At 50.7% G+C, this 13,127-nt stretch overlaps 5 protein-coding genes across 5 annotated transcripts; 3 read left to right on the forward strand and 2 right to left on the reverse strand.

Moving 5' to 3' along the window:
- Window positions 1-1,560: 1,560 nt before the first annotated feature.
- On the forward strand, window positions 1,561-2,604 carry P174DRAFT_363561 (putative GATA transcription factor (AreB); the record flags this gene model as incomplete). Its single annotated transcript, XM_024821934.1, has 2 exons — window positions 1,561-1,791; window positions 1,888-2,604. The coding sequence occupies 2 exons, from the start codon at window positions 1,561-1,563 to the stop codon at window positions 2,602-2,604; spliced, it is 948 nt and encodes a 315-aa protein (XP_024687739.1).
- Window positions 2,605-3,517: 913 nt separating this feature from the next.
- On the reverse strand, window positions 3,518-6,174 carry P174DRAFT_437590 (putative MFS transporter). The gene is made up of 8 exons (XM_024826337.1): window positions 5,819-6,174; window positions 5,684-5,755; window positions 5,492-5,624; window positions 5,324-5,428; window positions 4,636-5,263; window positions 4,550-4,565; window positions 4,382-4,499; window positions 3,518-4,320 (listed from the first exon to the last, which is right to left on the reverse strand). The coding sequence occupies exons 1-8, from the start codon at window positions 5,897-5,899 to the stop codon at window positions 3,833-3,835; spliced, it is 1,641 nt and encodes a 546-aa protein (XP_024687740.1). The 5' UTR covers window positions 5,900-6,174; the 3' UTR covers window positions 3,518-3,832.
- A 385-nt stretch (window positions 6,175-6,559) lies between these two features.
- Window positions 6,560-8,319, forward strand: P174DRAFT_437591 (serine incorporator domain-containing protein). The gene is made up of 3 exons (XM_024826338.1): window positions 6,560-6,685; window positions 6,767-7,355; window positions 7,417-8,319. The coding sequence occupies exons 2-3, from the start codon at window positions 6,828-6,830 to the stop codon at window positions 8,131-8,133; spliced, it is 1,245 nt and encodes a 414-aa protein (XP_024687741.1). The 5' UTR covers window positions 6,560-6,685; window positions 6,767-6,827; the 3' UTR covers window positions 8,134-8,319.
- Window positions 8,320-8,476: 157 nt separating this feature from the next.
- Window positions 8,477-11,823, forward strand: P174DRAFT_447688 (ATP-binding mismatch repair protein PMS1; the record flags this gene model as incomplete). The annotated part of the gene is made up of 5 exons (XM_024828691.1): window positions 8,477-8,522; window positions 8,590-8,686; window positions 8,761-8,847; window positions 8,910-8,994; window positions 9,048-11,823. The coding sequence occupies exons 1-5, from the start codon at window positions 8,484-8,486 to the stop codon at window positions 11,821-11,823; spliced, it is 3,084 nt and encodes a 1,027-aa protein (XP_024687742.1). The 5' UTR covers window positions 8,477-8,483.
- Window positions 11,824-12,178: 355 nt separating this feature from the next.
- Window positions 12,179-12,948, reverse strand: P174DRAFT_427372 (uncharacterized protein; the record flags this gene model as incomplete). The annotated part of the gene is made up of 2 exons (XM_024825429.1): window positions 12,179-12,603; window positions 12,912-12,948. 2 exons carry the CDS (start codon window positions 12,946-12,948, stop codon window positions 12,179-12,181), a joined length of 462 nt encoding a protein of 153 aa, XP_024687743.1.
- Window positions 12,949-13,127: the final 179 nt, after the last annotated feature.

Consider the following 13,127-nt stretch of genomic DNA (forward strand, 5'->3'; position numbering starts at 1 on the left):
CGAGACGCGCGATAGTCAAGATAGATAGCAGGTCCGATAATACTACGTACCAACTTCCTCTCAGGATTTCCTCCATCTCGTGCAACTCTTCCTCTTATTCTTGTCCTCATACCATCCTCCTTCCAATTCCAATTGAGCTTCCACGGATCCTTGTATGGTAATTGTCGTCGCTCTTTTGCCTGTCTCTCTTTCATCGTCCTCCTCCTTGGGTGTATCCTGGGACACTCTCGTCTGAGATCTTTCACTCCCTGACCTTTTCCTGTTTACGAAATCAGGAAAAGCTACGAGTTCATCTCCTAATTCTTTTTTGTATAATCCTTGCTTCTCCGAGGAACTGAAAGACATTCCACCTCATCCATTCCCCTTTCTCGACGAGGCTGGACTCCCTGCGTTACTGGCACGAGAACTCTCCGATACGACGCATACAACCCACCAGCACACCCGATCTCCTCTTCCCTGCCTCCGTCATCTGCCAATTCGGTCTCTGTCTAGGCCGAATTTATAGCGAATTTTCACTACTCCCTACACGGTGGCTTCAATTCTTTTCCGGGCGTCGCCCATCGACCCAGCCCTCCATCCTTCGTCTCCGCCTGCTCCCCGGACCCACGATCTTGCCAGCTACAACCGTACCACTTCCATTGACGATCAATCTACGTCTCAGCAACCGGGAGCGGATGCTATAGCGGGTTCGTCGCCGAGATTTTCACAATTGGTCGATATCGGGACTGATCTGTACTGCTTAGAGCAATCAAACTATAGCCTCGACACCTGCAACGGGATTGGGAGCGGTTTCCCAGGTCCCAACTCTCTTGGTCCTTCTCTTCCTGGTCTCTCTGCGCTGGCATCAGTCGCGTCTGCTCCAACATCCAATCTGCGGTATGTACACCTTTCCCGGTATCCTGCGATAAAGTCACCTTCGGGGCCCTCTCTTGGACAAAACAAGGATATTGTAGATGCTGGAAGTTGGATCTCTCATTGATTTCACTTTCCTCTACGGTTCCCTTCGTAATTTTTCTTCTCTTGCAAACCATTCCTGCGTCTATCCCCGGTTGAAAAGGGAAGGTCGCAGGTACATTATCACAGGCAGTTGGGTTATCTTTGCTGACAAGATCTTACATGCTTAGTGCCTCCAACAGCGATGCAAATTTAGCCATGGCCAATATGACTTACGCAACTTCATCCCCCGCAGCCATGACTGGTGGACAAGGCAATAATCCAGTAAGTGAATTAGCAGTCAATTCAATTATAATAATTACTGTCGACAGAGTGTTTGTTCTTATCGCATGTGTGGATTCGGCCTTATCTGCATGTCATTATTGCTTCTCCCAGCCCTTTTTTTCCCCTGCTGATTTTGTCACTCTCTGTTATCTGCGGTCTTGGCATTGCAGCACCCGCACACCACCCGCCTTTGCCAGTTTCTTATCATCAAATCTCTCCCGATCTTATCAACCCATCATCGCACATCTTCCCTCCCAATCCATCCACTATCAGGCGCTTCACTCCCACCCATTCTCCTCTTCCTCAGCCACTTTTTCTCACTTTTCGCGATCTCGCAAAATTATGGCGACAACCTTGACTGACCAGAAGCGTCCTCAATTACAGCCTGTCTGCCAGAATTGTGGTACCTCGACCACGCCGCTCTGGCGAAGAGACGAACTCGGCTCGGTCCTCTGCAACGCTTGTGGCTTGTTCCTCAAGTTGCATGGCCGACCTCGTCCGATAAGCCTCAAGACTGATGTGATCAAGAGTCGCAATAGAGTCAAGACCGCCGGTCAAGGCCCTAAGCGTAAGGTGAGTCTTGATGACTAAAAAATTTTCTTATCTCGTCATCGTACCCCGGCCTTGTGAAGATAAGGGTCGCTGGATTCTAACATCGCGTTATTTCAGTCAAGCAGTGCTGTAGATGCGAATGGTCTTCCGACCTCGAGGTCCGAAGATGGCACACCACCTCTGGGATCGCAGGGTTATCGTCGCGCATCGCGAAAGACGTCGCCGGGCCATTCGGATCGGTCCAATTCACCAGTGTCCCGGACTGACACTCCCGGAGTTTCTGCCTTGCAACAACAGCAACATCAACACACCTCGAACATTGCGCCCCAGCACATATTCGACAGCGTCACCCTCGCCGACCATACTTTGAATCCGCCCAATGGCCTCCCCTCGCTTCAGCTGCATCAACCGTCTCCCACATCGACCTCCTCGGCAGCGGTAGACCGTCATGCCGATGCACCACAGACATACGAGGGACTCCTTGCAGCAAATGCATCATTGAAAACGCGCGTGAGCGAATTGGAACTCATCAATGGGCTTTTTCGGGGCCGCGTTGCGGAGCTCGAACAGAGCGACGCGACCGCGCGCCGGTCCGAGATGATCGTCCGCGATTCGGAAGCGCGTCTCCGTCGGTCTCTCGAAGAAGCGCAGCGTCGAGAAGAAGAGCTCAAACGGCGCGTGAGTGACCTTGAGCGGCAGTTAGCCGACCAGGCCAACTTGAACAGTTCGGCGAACAACGACAGCCCCGGCGAACCCCTGTCCAAAAAGATAAGGTTGTCCGACATGGTAGAACAGTCCTCCGCATCGCCAACGAAGTCGCCGAAGAGCATATAATCCAGGGACTGGTCAACCATTCGTGGAAAGAGTGGCACCGACCTTTGCAACGCCTCAAAACATAAAAAGTACCCCCGTCTTGCTGCACTCTCAGACTTCCCTGAACTTTCTTGATACCCTTTACGAGTATTTCATTGGCTGGATATAAGTCGGATTAACCTAATATCTGTGTTATCCATCCACTACCTCGTTGTCTACTTCGCGCCTCGTTCTTGGGCAGGTCTATCTGACCTTTTCGTCGAGGGTGACCTCCCACCCGAATCTTAAAAAGTAAGAAAAAGCACTTCGCGGAGCGAACGATGCTTGAAAAAATTATACTTCCCAAAATAGGAAAGGAAAAAAGGAGCGAATCACGAACACTACTCTGTCTGCCAATTATTCCCACCGCAATCAATTTGTTGATTTATATTCCCAGAGCCTTGTCTCTCCGTCGTCAGAGCCCTCGATTGTGCACGGAGGATCAGGCATAGGCCGAAAAGAGTGAACCGACTAGAGAAAATGGTCGGGGCAGGAGTGCAGGACACGGTATTCAATTCCCTCGGTGCCTCCCTCATCGCACATTGTTTCGCTTTCATCATCGCCAGAGCGAAAGCAGGGATGATACAGTTCGAGACCTGCGTTCATTGCCTTTCCCTCCATGTTACCTCGTCTTTTCGCTCTCGTTTTTCCCTGTTCAAGGGATCTGACTGTCTTTTTGGGTAAGCCGAAATGCCGAAGACCTCCATCTTTGGCGATTGATGACTTCTTCCATGTTTGCCATTTTTCTTCTTCCAGTGTACTATTAGTTCTTCGATATTTCTTTTTCTAATCAGTTGACGAAAACGGTCTCCTTGGTCAGTTACGATGTGGGCGCACCCGGTAAATATACGATTCATCCACAGTTCTTACAGCTTTGCACTATATTTCGATGTCCATGGGAAATCGGTAGCTAAGGAGCGATCCGAGGCGTATGTACATTGATTTGCGACGGGTATCTGAACCAGTTCAGAAACGGGGAAATAGTGTCAAGCGAGTAATGGTGTCAGAAATCGGGCTGGGATGAAACAGAGAAATGAAGGGAAGGATGTAAACCAGACGCGCTCTAAGCCTCACCGTCTATATAACCGCCCAGAAACAGTCATCACAGAATTATAAAGAAAAAGATTAGAGAATGTCAGGAAGGGTAATAGAGAGCGAGGCTTGGACGTCGCTCAAGAGAAATCTCGGCCTGCTTCAATTTTGGAGGTTATCAAGCGAGACGGTCATGTTCCACCTTTCTGCGAAAAGCTTGGTGAATCTGGTACTCGCGCCAGATACTCCACAGGCACACGACGATTCCGGCAACGCCAGAGAAGAAAGTCATGTAATAAGCACCTTGGTAACAAGCCAAGCCGTCCGGGCAGTCTCGCTCGCCATCGGGGGCAACAATCGAGTGCTTATCATAAATGCTGCCGTAGATTAGGTTGAAAAGGTTACCACTCAGAACTGGTGCAAGGGTCATCACTCCCCAGTTCTGAGAGAGACCTCCGATTCCGAATGTATGAGCTACCAGCGATGGGAAGACACCGAAAAGGAATCCATATGCAACGCCGGTGCACCCCGAAACTACAACCAACTGATTAGGGTTCGAGATCGCGGCTCCCGCAAGTTGTGTTCCCGTGAAGACCGTTGCAGAAATGAACAAGCACCAAAATCGGGACATGTTCAACTTCTTGACTAGCATATCGGACCCAACGCCTGCAGATAAGGTTAAATATAGTCTCGAACTAATTCCATGGACAGATGACCGGGGACATACCACTCAAGAGGCGGCCAATGAAGTTGCCAAAGGACAGGATGGAAACATGCATGACCTGTCGCTGATGAATGAACTGGGAGCTCGCACTGTCATCGTAATGTTGCCAGAGAGCTTTGGCCTACAAGACATTAGAGAAAAACGTGTGGACAGTAGCACCAGGTACCTTACACTGTTGCCGATATTACTAAAAAAAATGTAGGATTAGTATTCCGCTTGAGAAGGTCGGAAGAATGAGGCTAGGGAAGGGAACCAACTTGATAGTCATTAATCCAATCCCAGAAAGAAGCGCCATTGTGAGGAAGAGTTGCCAGAACTCTACATTCGGCAGCATCGCCAAGCCTCTAACGTCTGGGTGAGGTGAGTCGAGAGTCACATGGGGCAGGTCTTCATCTGCGCGAAATCCATCCAGGGCATCTCGAGACAGCCTCGAGATCGGTTTAGATACCAAGGAAGATGTCTCGTCGGAGTCGAGGCTATTGACATGATGATGGTGGGAATTCGAGGCGTGTGAGAGTGATCGAGCGTGCGCGTGGGGCTGTGATTCAAAGACACTAGAACTTTGCGTACCTGCTTCATCATAGTCTTCCTGATAAGATGACCGTAGTTCAGTTGACCCAGTAGTACGCAATGGCCGGGATTCGACGATGGTGTCCCCCAGGTGTGACAAAGGCTGGTATGGGCTATGAGGTGGCAGGATACGGAGGAATGGTATAGCGACAAGGTTTAATAGGAAGGTTCCTAGGGCCAAGAGAAGAAGGAATTTGCCCGTGTCGTCCTTGAAGAGAATCGCAGACACGGTGGACCAGAAGAAGGCGCTCAGGCCAAATGCAGCCAGGGGAAACGCAGTTGCTGTGCCTCGATGATCAGGGAAGTTGGAAGCCGCTGTTTCCCGTGATTTTCAGCATCAGTACCACAATTGACCATGCTTGTTCTTATACATACCTGTCTTAATAGATGCAGAAAAGGAGGAACAGCTTCCAAAGCCAGTGAGAAAAGAGAAAAACGACAGCATTGCCACGCTCAGCGACCCTTCCCCATGCACATGTGCTGTTTTCAACCAATGATATATCAGTCAGAAAGTCACCACTGAACGAAAATTGTAATTCGAACCTTGATAGATTGGGTAATACCCAACGCCAAGTGTGATGGCTCCCAAGATTGTCGTAAGCCGTGGTCCTCGAGCGTCTATTAATAACCCCAAAGGGATTCCTGACGCATACATGCCCAGATTACCTGCGGCACCCTGAGAGAAGTGAGATTTGTTGTTTTATGAGTTGAGTAGAATGCAGGCGGACTGCTTACAATGAAGTTACTCTCCGTTGATGAGAGCTTCATCCGATCCGCGAATTGAGGTTCCCATGCGGAGTATGCGTACTGTTCAAGAACTCAGCAATTGGCATATACTCTACGATGATGCTTTTGACAGACGGATCATACATTAGTACCGCAGGCAAGTGCCGCGAGTGTCCCAGCGATAACGGATAGTATCCGCCTGGACTGATGAATTGAGCCCGTCATAGCTATCAATCGGCGCACTGTCTGTCGAAACTCGACTTTTAAAACATGAGTTTTAAATAGGAGGCCTCCAGATGATTTCTGCAGAAGTAAGGAGCAGATGTCTACCACGTCACAGATGTCAAGGGACAGCCTGCGATATGGATAGGAGTTGGAGGGCAATCGCCAAGAAAGATCTATAGTCAACAGACAAACCAGAGCGAGTTCACACCAGTGAACTGTCTGGTAAGTGTGATTAGACAATTAAACTAGGGGCAAAGGAAGTAGCCAAAGGAGAGAGGAAACAAGGTCGAGTGGCCTGAAGTGTGAACACTTGACTACGTACTACCTACCAATCTAGGTATGGCTGTTGTCACACAAGTCTAATCGTTATCTCCGATAACCTGGGCTTACGTGTACTATCACATGACTCCTTATGGCCTCAGGCATCTAGCGGGAAAGGCGGGTCACCTGATGCGCAATATGACGATAGCGGCATCTCTCTCCAATCCCAGCCGCCTGATCGCAGCCACCTCGAGCTGTATCGCACCTCTGCATCTTATCCTTCGGTTTGAAGGTCATATTCGATTTGGGACACCTAATACCGTCTCAAAGGTTACGACAACATGGGAGCTCTATTATCCTTGCCTCTGCTGGCTATCCCAAGCGCCAGTACGGTACGTTGTCACTGGCGGAGGCGTTCAGATAGGTCCACTGACACCTGGAGTAGCTCATCACTGTCGCGACTTCGTGTTGTGGAGCCGCAACATGTTCGGCGGTTTGCAGTGCGTGCGGAAAGTTTCAGAATAGGTAATAACCCTGTGTTGAATTCGGTTCAAAAGACTGCGGAGGATCAGCGAGTCGCTAACGCTTGTTCGCCGAATCAAACAGTATGATGACAAGAATCGCTTATGCATTCATTCTCTTGATCAACTCCATTGTTTCCTGGATAATGCTCACACCATGGGCGCTGAAGAAGTTGGAGCATATGACGCTTGATTACATGGAAATACGGTGCGACGGGAAAGAGTGTCATGGTTGGGTGGCGGTTCATCGTATCAACTTCGGTCTCGGTCTCTTCCATCTCATTCTCGCTTTTATGTTGCTTGGCGTTAAATCGTCCAGGAATGGCCGGGCTGTTCTGCAAAATGGTTTCTGGGGCCCCAAGATCATCTTATGGATTGCCCTCGTCGTGACGTCGTTCTTCATCCCGGAGTCGTTCTTCCTCGTATACGGCCACTACATCGCTTTCTTCTGTGCGATGCTCTTCCTCCTTCTTGGACTCATTCTTCTGGTGGATCTGGCGCATTCGTGGGCTGAACTCTGCCTGCAGAAGATTGAGGACAATGATTCTCGGCTGTGGCGCGGACTGCTCATCGGCTCAACGCTCGGCATGTACATTGCATCGATTGCGATGACCGTCCTGATGTATGTGTTCTTCGCTAAGAAACACTGCTCTATGAATCAAACAGCTATTACGGTGAGTATCCCGCCAGACGAACCAGAAGACTACCAAGAACTCAGCTCATATGACTTCACAGGTCAACCTCATCGTCTTTCTCATCATCTCGGTTGTATCCGTTCAACCTGTGGTGCAGGAACATAATCCTCGGGCCGGGTTGGCGCAAGCGGCAATGGTGACGGTTTATTGCACGTACTTGACCATGTCTGCCGTCTCGATGGAGCCTGATGACCGCCAATGCAACCCTCTGATCCGCGCCCGAGGCACACGAACGGCCACCGTCGTTCTGGGTGCCATCGTCACCATGGCGACTATCGCATATACCACGACCCGTGCCGCCACCCAAAGTCTTATGTTAGGGTCTCAAGCCGCCCATGGCCAGTACGCGCAGTTGAAAACAGACGACAACGAACATGGTCTCGTCACTCAGCAGCCCAGTCGCCGTGAGATGCGTGCCGAGGCTCTTCGTGCTGCTGTGGAGAGCGGTAGTTTGCCGGCTAGTGCATTGGACGAGAGTGACGATGAGTCCGATGACTATAATACCCAGGATGACGAGAGGGGCTCGACGCAATACAACTACTCCCTTTTCCACATTATATTTTTCCTGGCTACGACTTGGGTAGCTACCCTACTGACCCAGCGTCTGGATCCTGAGACCACAGAGGACTTTGCGCCTGTGGGCAGAACATACTGGGCTAGCTGGGTGAAGATCATCAGCGCTTGGGTGTGCTATGCGATCTACCTGTGGACCTTGATTGCCCCCGTCCTTCTACCCGATCGTTTCGATATCTATTAGGTTGAAGGGCGTTGCTTCCTCATTCACTGATTGGATGATTTCGTTTGGGAGTTTGGCGTCTGAGCAGAGGTGCACCCTCATTTCACTCGTTTTTCATTATGTGTATAGGAATTGCTTCCTTGTTGATCGTCTTCGAGCGTCACATACAAGAAGAGAATAGTCAGATAATCAATTTGTCAGATGGCCTCTGTAGTCAAAATTGGAATCTCTGTAGTCGCACGGATAGACCGTGAAGGGAAACATTGATAAAGCTTATCAGCCACTGATAACGAAATCCGCGTAGAGTTTCCGCGTAAAGTGGCCGAGGAACGCGTATAATCCCGCGTCATTCTAACTGGCGCCACCATGGGATGAGTATGGCGACCATCAAGGCCATCGAGGCCCGTTCGGTATGCTTAACGTCCTTCGTTCCTGGTGGGAGCGTCCGGTTGGCTAATCTCCCTATTTGGCGCTCAGGTTCACCAGATTCAATCCGGTCAGGTGATTGTCGATTTGTGCTCCGTTGTGAAGGAATTAGTGGAAAACAGTCTCGATGCTGGCGCAACATCAATCGGTAGGATCATGGAAACCCATCACAGATATGCCCTGCGATAGAATATTGACACGCTGTTGCTTTCCTGGACATAGAAGTCCGTTTCAAGAACAATGGGCTGGACTCGATCGAGGTACAAGACAATGGAAGTGGAATATCGCCGGAGAACTACGAGAACGTCGGTAAGCTTTCCCTTGGTAGACATTCCGGTCTGACTGTGAAGTGTTTGCTCACCCTTCGGTAGCTCTGAAGCATTACACGTCGAAACTCTCGTCCTACGAGGATCTGTCCCGCCTACACACCTTCGGCTTCCGAGGCGAAGCTCTCTCGTCCTTATGCGCTCTAGCGGATTTTCGCATCATCACAGCCCAAGCTAATCAAGCCCCAAGGCTACTAAACTCGAATTTGAAACATCTGGGAAGCTGTCGAAGACCCAAGTAGTCGCGGGCCAAAAGGGCACAACAGCCTCGGTGGAGGGTTTGTTCAAGAAACTCCCCGTCCGCCGTCGGGAGTTGGAAAAGAATATCAAAAGAGAGTATGGGAAGGTCTTGAATCTGCTCCATGCCTATGCTTGCATTAGCACGGGGGTACGCTTCAGCGTCCGGAACACGGTGGGAAAGAATCGGAATGTGGTGGTTTTCTCGACGAATGGCAACCAGACCACAAAGGAGAATATTGCCAATGTCTACGGCGCGAAAACTCTACTGGCGCTCATCCCGCTGGACCTGACCTTGGAATTTGAGCCATCCGCTGCGGGGAGGCGGACAGCGGAAGGCGAGCTCCATATAATCCGGGTCAAAGGGCACATCTCTCGTCCGGTATTCGGTGAAGGAAGGCAGACGCCAGATCGTCAGATGTTCTTTGTGAACTCCCGGCCCTGTGGTCTGCCGCAAATTGCAAAGGCTTTCAATGAGGTCTACAAGTCTTTCAATGTGTCGCAGTCTCCCTTCGTCTTTGCGGACTTGCATATGGACACGAATGCCTATGATGTGAATGTGTCCCCTGATAAACGCACAATTCTGCTGCATGACGCAGGAGCGTTGATCGATTCCCTCAAGCAGTCCCTTACGGAGATGTTCGAAGCGACTGATCAGACTGTCCCTCAATCTCAAATAGCTGGCTATAAGCAACCTGCTCCGAAACAGCAGTTGGGGATACTGCAGGCAGTTACTCCTCGCAGGGTTTCAAGCGAGAAGGAAGCTATGGCAGGAGGAGAGCCAGATGCCGCTGATGAAAAAGAGACGGAATCGAGTCAGCCTAGCTCCACGGCGAAGCTGAAAAGCTTTCTGAGCAACCTTGGCTCACAAAAGGAACGACGGTCTCCATCCTCGTCTCCTCTCCGCAGAGAGGAGTCTGAACAACCGGTCTCGACTGCAGCGCCGAATAGCCCTGCCGGTCGGGCTGAATCTTTGAACAGGACGGCTGATAATGAATTAGTCGTTTCAGAGGGTGGCACACCATCCTGTGAAACTCCCCAACGTCCTAAGGTGACGGACAAGGAACAAGAGTCACCGAGGGACGCCGTAGAGCAGTCTACGCCTCAGGACGGTACTGAGCTTTCTCGACAACACACCCCTTCAACTCAACCAGATCCACTCGAGGAGACACCCAATGTGATACAGAACGCCTTCGATCGAATGCGACCCAGACGTATGCCCGCTGAAGTTGCCACCATCACCATTGGCAACAAGACAGTTACGTCCATGGTAGGAAGCGGAATACCTAGGAAAAGGACAGGAGGATCAATTGGTTCCAGCGGTGGAGGATTAGACCGCAAGAGGAGGATACACACTCCGTCTCGTTCTAATATATTTGGCAAACATATGAGGGCCTTTGCAGCTCCAGGATCGCAGATAGAGCAAGCTAGAAGCGTTGAGGCTGAGGAGGAGGAGGAGGACGGAAGAGCGGAAGATGAAGAGATCATGGACAGCGATTCCGAAGACAGCTCCCGATCATATTGTCCGTCCGATAAGGAGGATGATCGCTCCGCAGAGGTGCCGGATGATGAGGTCAACGAGCCCGAAGCTACAGTTGCGGAGATGATGAATGATGAGGAGAAGAGGAAACACGAAGAAGCCGAGGTGCAGCGGCTCATTCGACAAGCAGAGGAAAAAGCAGTGTTGCCTCAGGAGAATAGTATGCACCGTGCAAACAAGCTGAACAAAGGGGCTGGCCATCGCGACTCTACGACACGTCTGATGAGCACCATCGACGGGTCGCTCTCTGGGATTGAGAGCCAAATGAAAAGGGTTCAGCACAGCCTCCGTTCCTACAGGAGGGATGTGGACTATTCTCAGGAGGACACGGCGACTGCTGCGACTGTCACAGCAGAAGAACGATTGTCACTGACGGTTAGTAAGGAGGATTTCGCCAGGATGCGCATTATTGGGCAATTCAACCTCGGGTTTATCCTAGCGACCCGGTCGTCGGATGATGGTTCCGCTGAGTCCAAGGATGAGCTTTTCATTATTGACCAGCATGCTTCGGACGAAAAGTTCAATTTTGAGCGACTTCAAGCCGAGACAGTGGTACAGAATCAGCGCCTTGTCCAGCCCAAGCGACTCGACCTCACCGCCGTCGAGGAGGAGATTGTAATCGAGAATCGATCTGCGCTGGAGAAGAACGGATTTGTCGTCGAAGTCGACGACAGCGGCAACGAGCCAATCGGCCAGCGCTGCAAGCTAGTCTCCTTGCCGCTGAGCAAGGAGGTTGTATTCGGTGTACGGGATCTGGAAGAGCTCATAGTTCTGCTGTCCGAGATGCCAGCAACCGGCAGCAGCGGGTCTGCCGTGCAGACCCATATCCCGCGCCCGAGTAAAGTCCGCAAGATGTTTGCGATGCGAGCATGCCGATCCAGCATTATGATCGGTAAATCTTTGACCCAGACACAGATGGTCCGGGTTGTCAGGAACATGGGGACGATCGACAAACCATGGAATTGTCCCCATGGACGACCAACCATGCGGCATTTGATGACTCTGGGTCAATGGAATGAATGGGATGAATATGGGTATGACAGTGAGGAGGAAGACGAAGAAAGCAGCCGGATCGAGGTCGACCGCTTGGATGTATGGAGGAACTATTACCAAGAGATGGGAGAAATGAGCGCGGAGGAAGAGGAAGACACAGCAGAGGCTGATGAAGAGACTGAGGTATAGAATCTACCCACAGGTTGTGGTTGTTTCTTTTGGATAGCTCATTTGGTGAAGTATATAATATGCCATGAAAGGCCATGAGGGCGAAATATCGTCCTCCACATTCATGAAGGAAATGTCTCCTTCACTTCAGAATAACCCACAATCTACCAGGCTGACTTTCTTCTACGGAATTCATGGTCTGTCTTGCCCATAAGAGGTGTCACCAGGTATTGACATCCTAACGGCCGCAGTGCACGTACTTCATTTCATGTTCAACCGAGAAGCAGAACTCAAGAATCACCACCACCTCAACCACCCACTCTTCCCCTCCTCCTCTCCCTTGCCGTTCCTCTTCCCTTCCCCTTCCCATCCATCATCATCCGCCCCTCCTCCTCCTCGTCCTCCCTTCCACTCCCACCCCTTCCTCCCTAGCCTCCACCTCCCTCAACATCTCCTCCACAACCAACAAATCCCTCTCAATCAACTCCGCCCAATTCTGCACGTCCCCAATCTCCTTGAGCCCCTCGCGCGCCGTATCCGCCACCTTCTCCCACTGCTCATTCTGCCGGCCCAGCTCGGCCGTCGTCCGCCGCAGCTCCGCCTCCTGCTTGTCTAGCGCGGCGGCGTTCTCGTGCAGCGTGCGCGCGCGGTCGCGCAGCTCGGCGTCGTAGTTTGCGCCGGCGGAGCGGAGGGAGGCGGTGAAGGCTGCTTTGGCTTCGAGGGTGCGTTGGGAGGGGTTGGTGAGGAGGTGGGTGATTGTTGTTGTTGTTGAGGTGGTGGTTGAGTGGACATTGTTGGTTACTGAGAGTAGGGGGATGGTGATGATGATGGAGAACTAGGTCTGAAACGTTGGAGTGGCTGTGTTGGTAAATGCTATATATATATATAGATGTGTGTGTGTGTACTTGATATGGCAGGATAAAACAAAGTATAGACTGAATGCGTTGATTACCCCACCTCATGTGCCACACTAGAATTGACTGCAATCGACAAGACCGAGATGATAAGATGATTGGATGCATGTTCTCCAAATCCGTGTATTGGCATGACTGACTATGTAGAAACTCTCTATTCACAGGCATGGAATGTCTTCTCTCTTCGATACATACATGGATCCACAGACATAAATGCAAAAACTATAGGCATTGACTTGGTATTAACAGCCCATCACCAAATATGTAATGACCGCTGGCTATATGCTGCTGCTTGAAAAAAGAATCCCCAAAACGCCATGCATGCCATACCGAAAAGTTATTTGCGACATAGCTTCACTTGCCGTGGTACAGTGCATATTAAATAGAAGAGTATTTTTGTTGAGAATGTAA

The sequence above is a fragment of the Aspergillus novofumigatus genome (assembly GCF_002847465.1).
Source record: "Aspergillus novofumigatus IBT 16806 chromosome Unknown P174scaffold_1, whole genome shotgun sequence".
Taxonomy (NCBI): Eukaryota; Fungi; Ascomycota; class Eurotiomycetes; order Eurotiales; family Aspergillaceae; genus Aspergillus; species Aspergillus novofumigatus.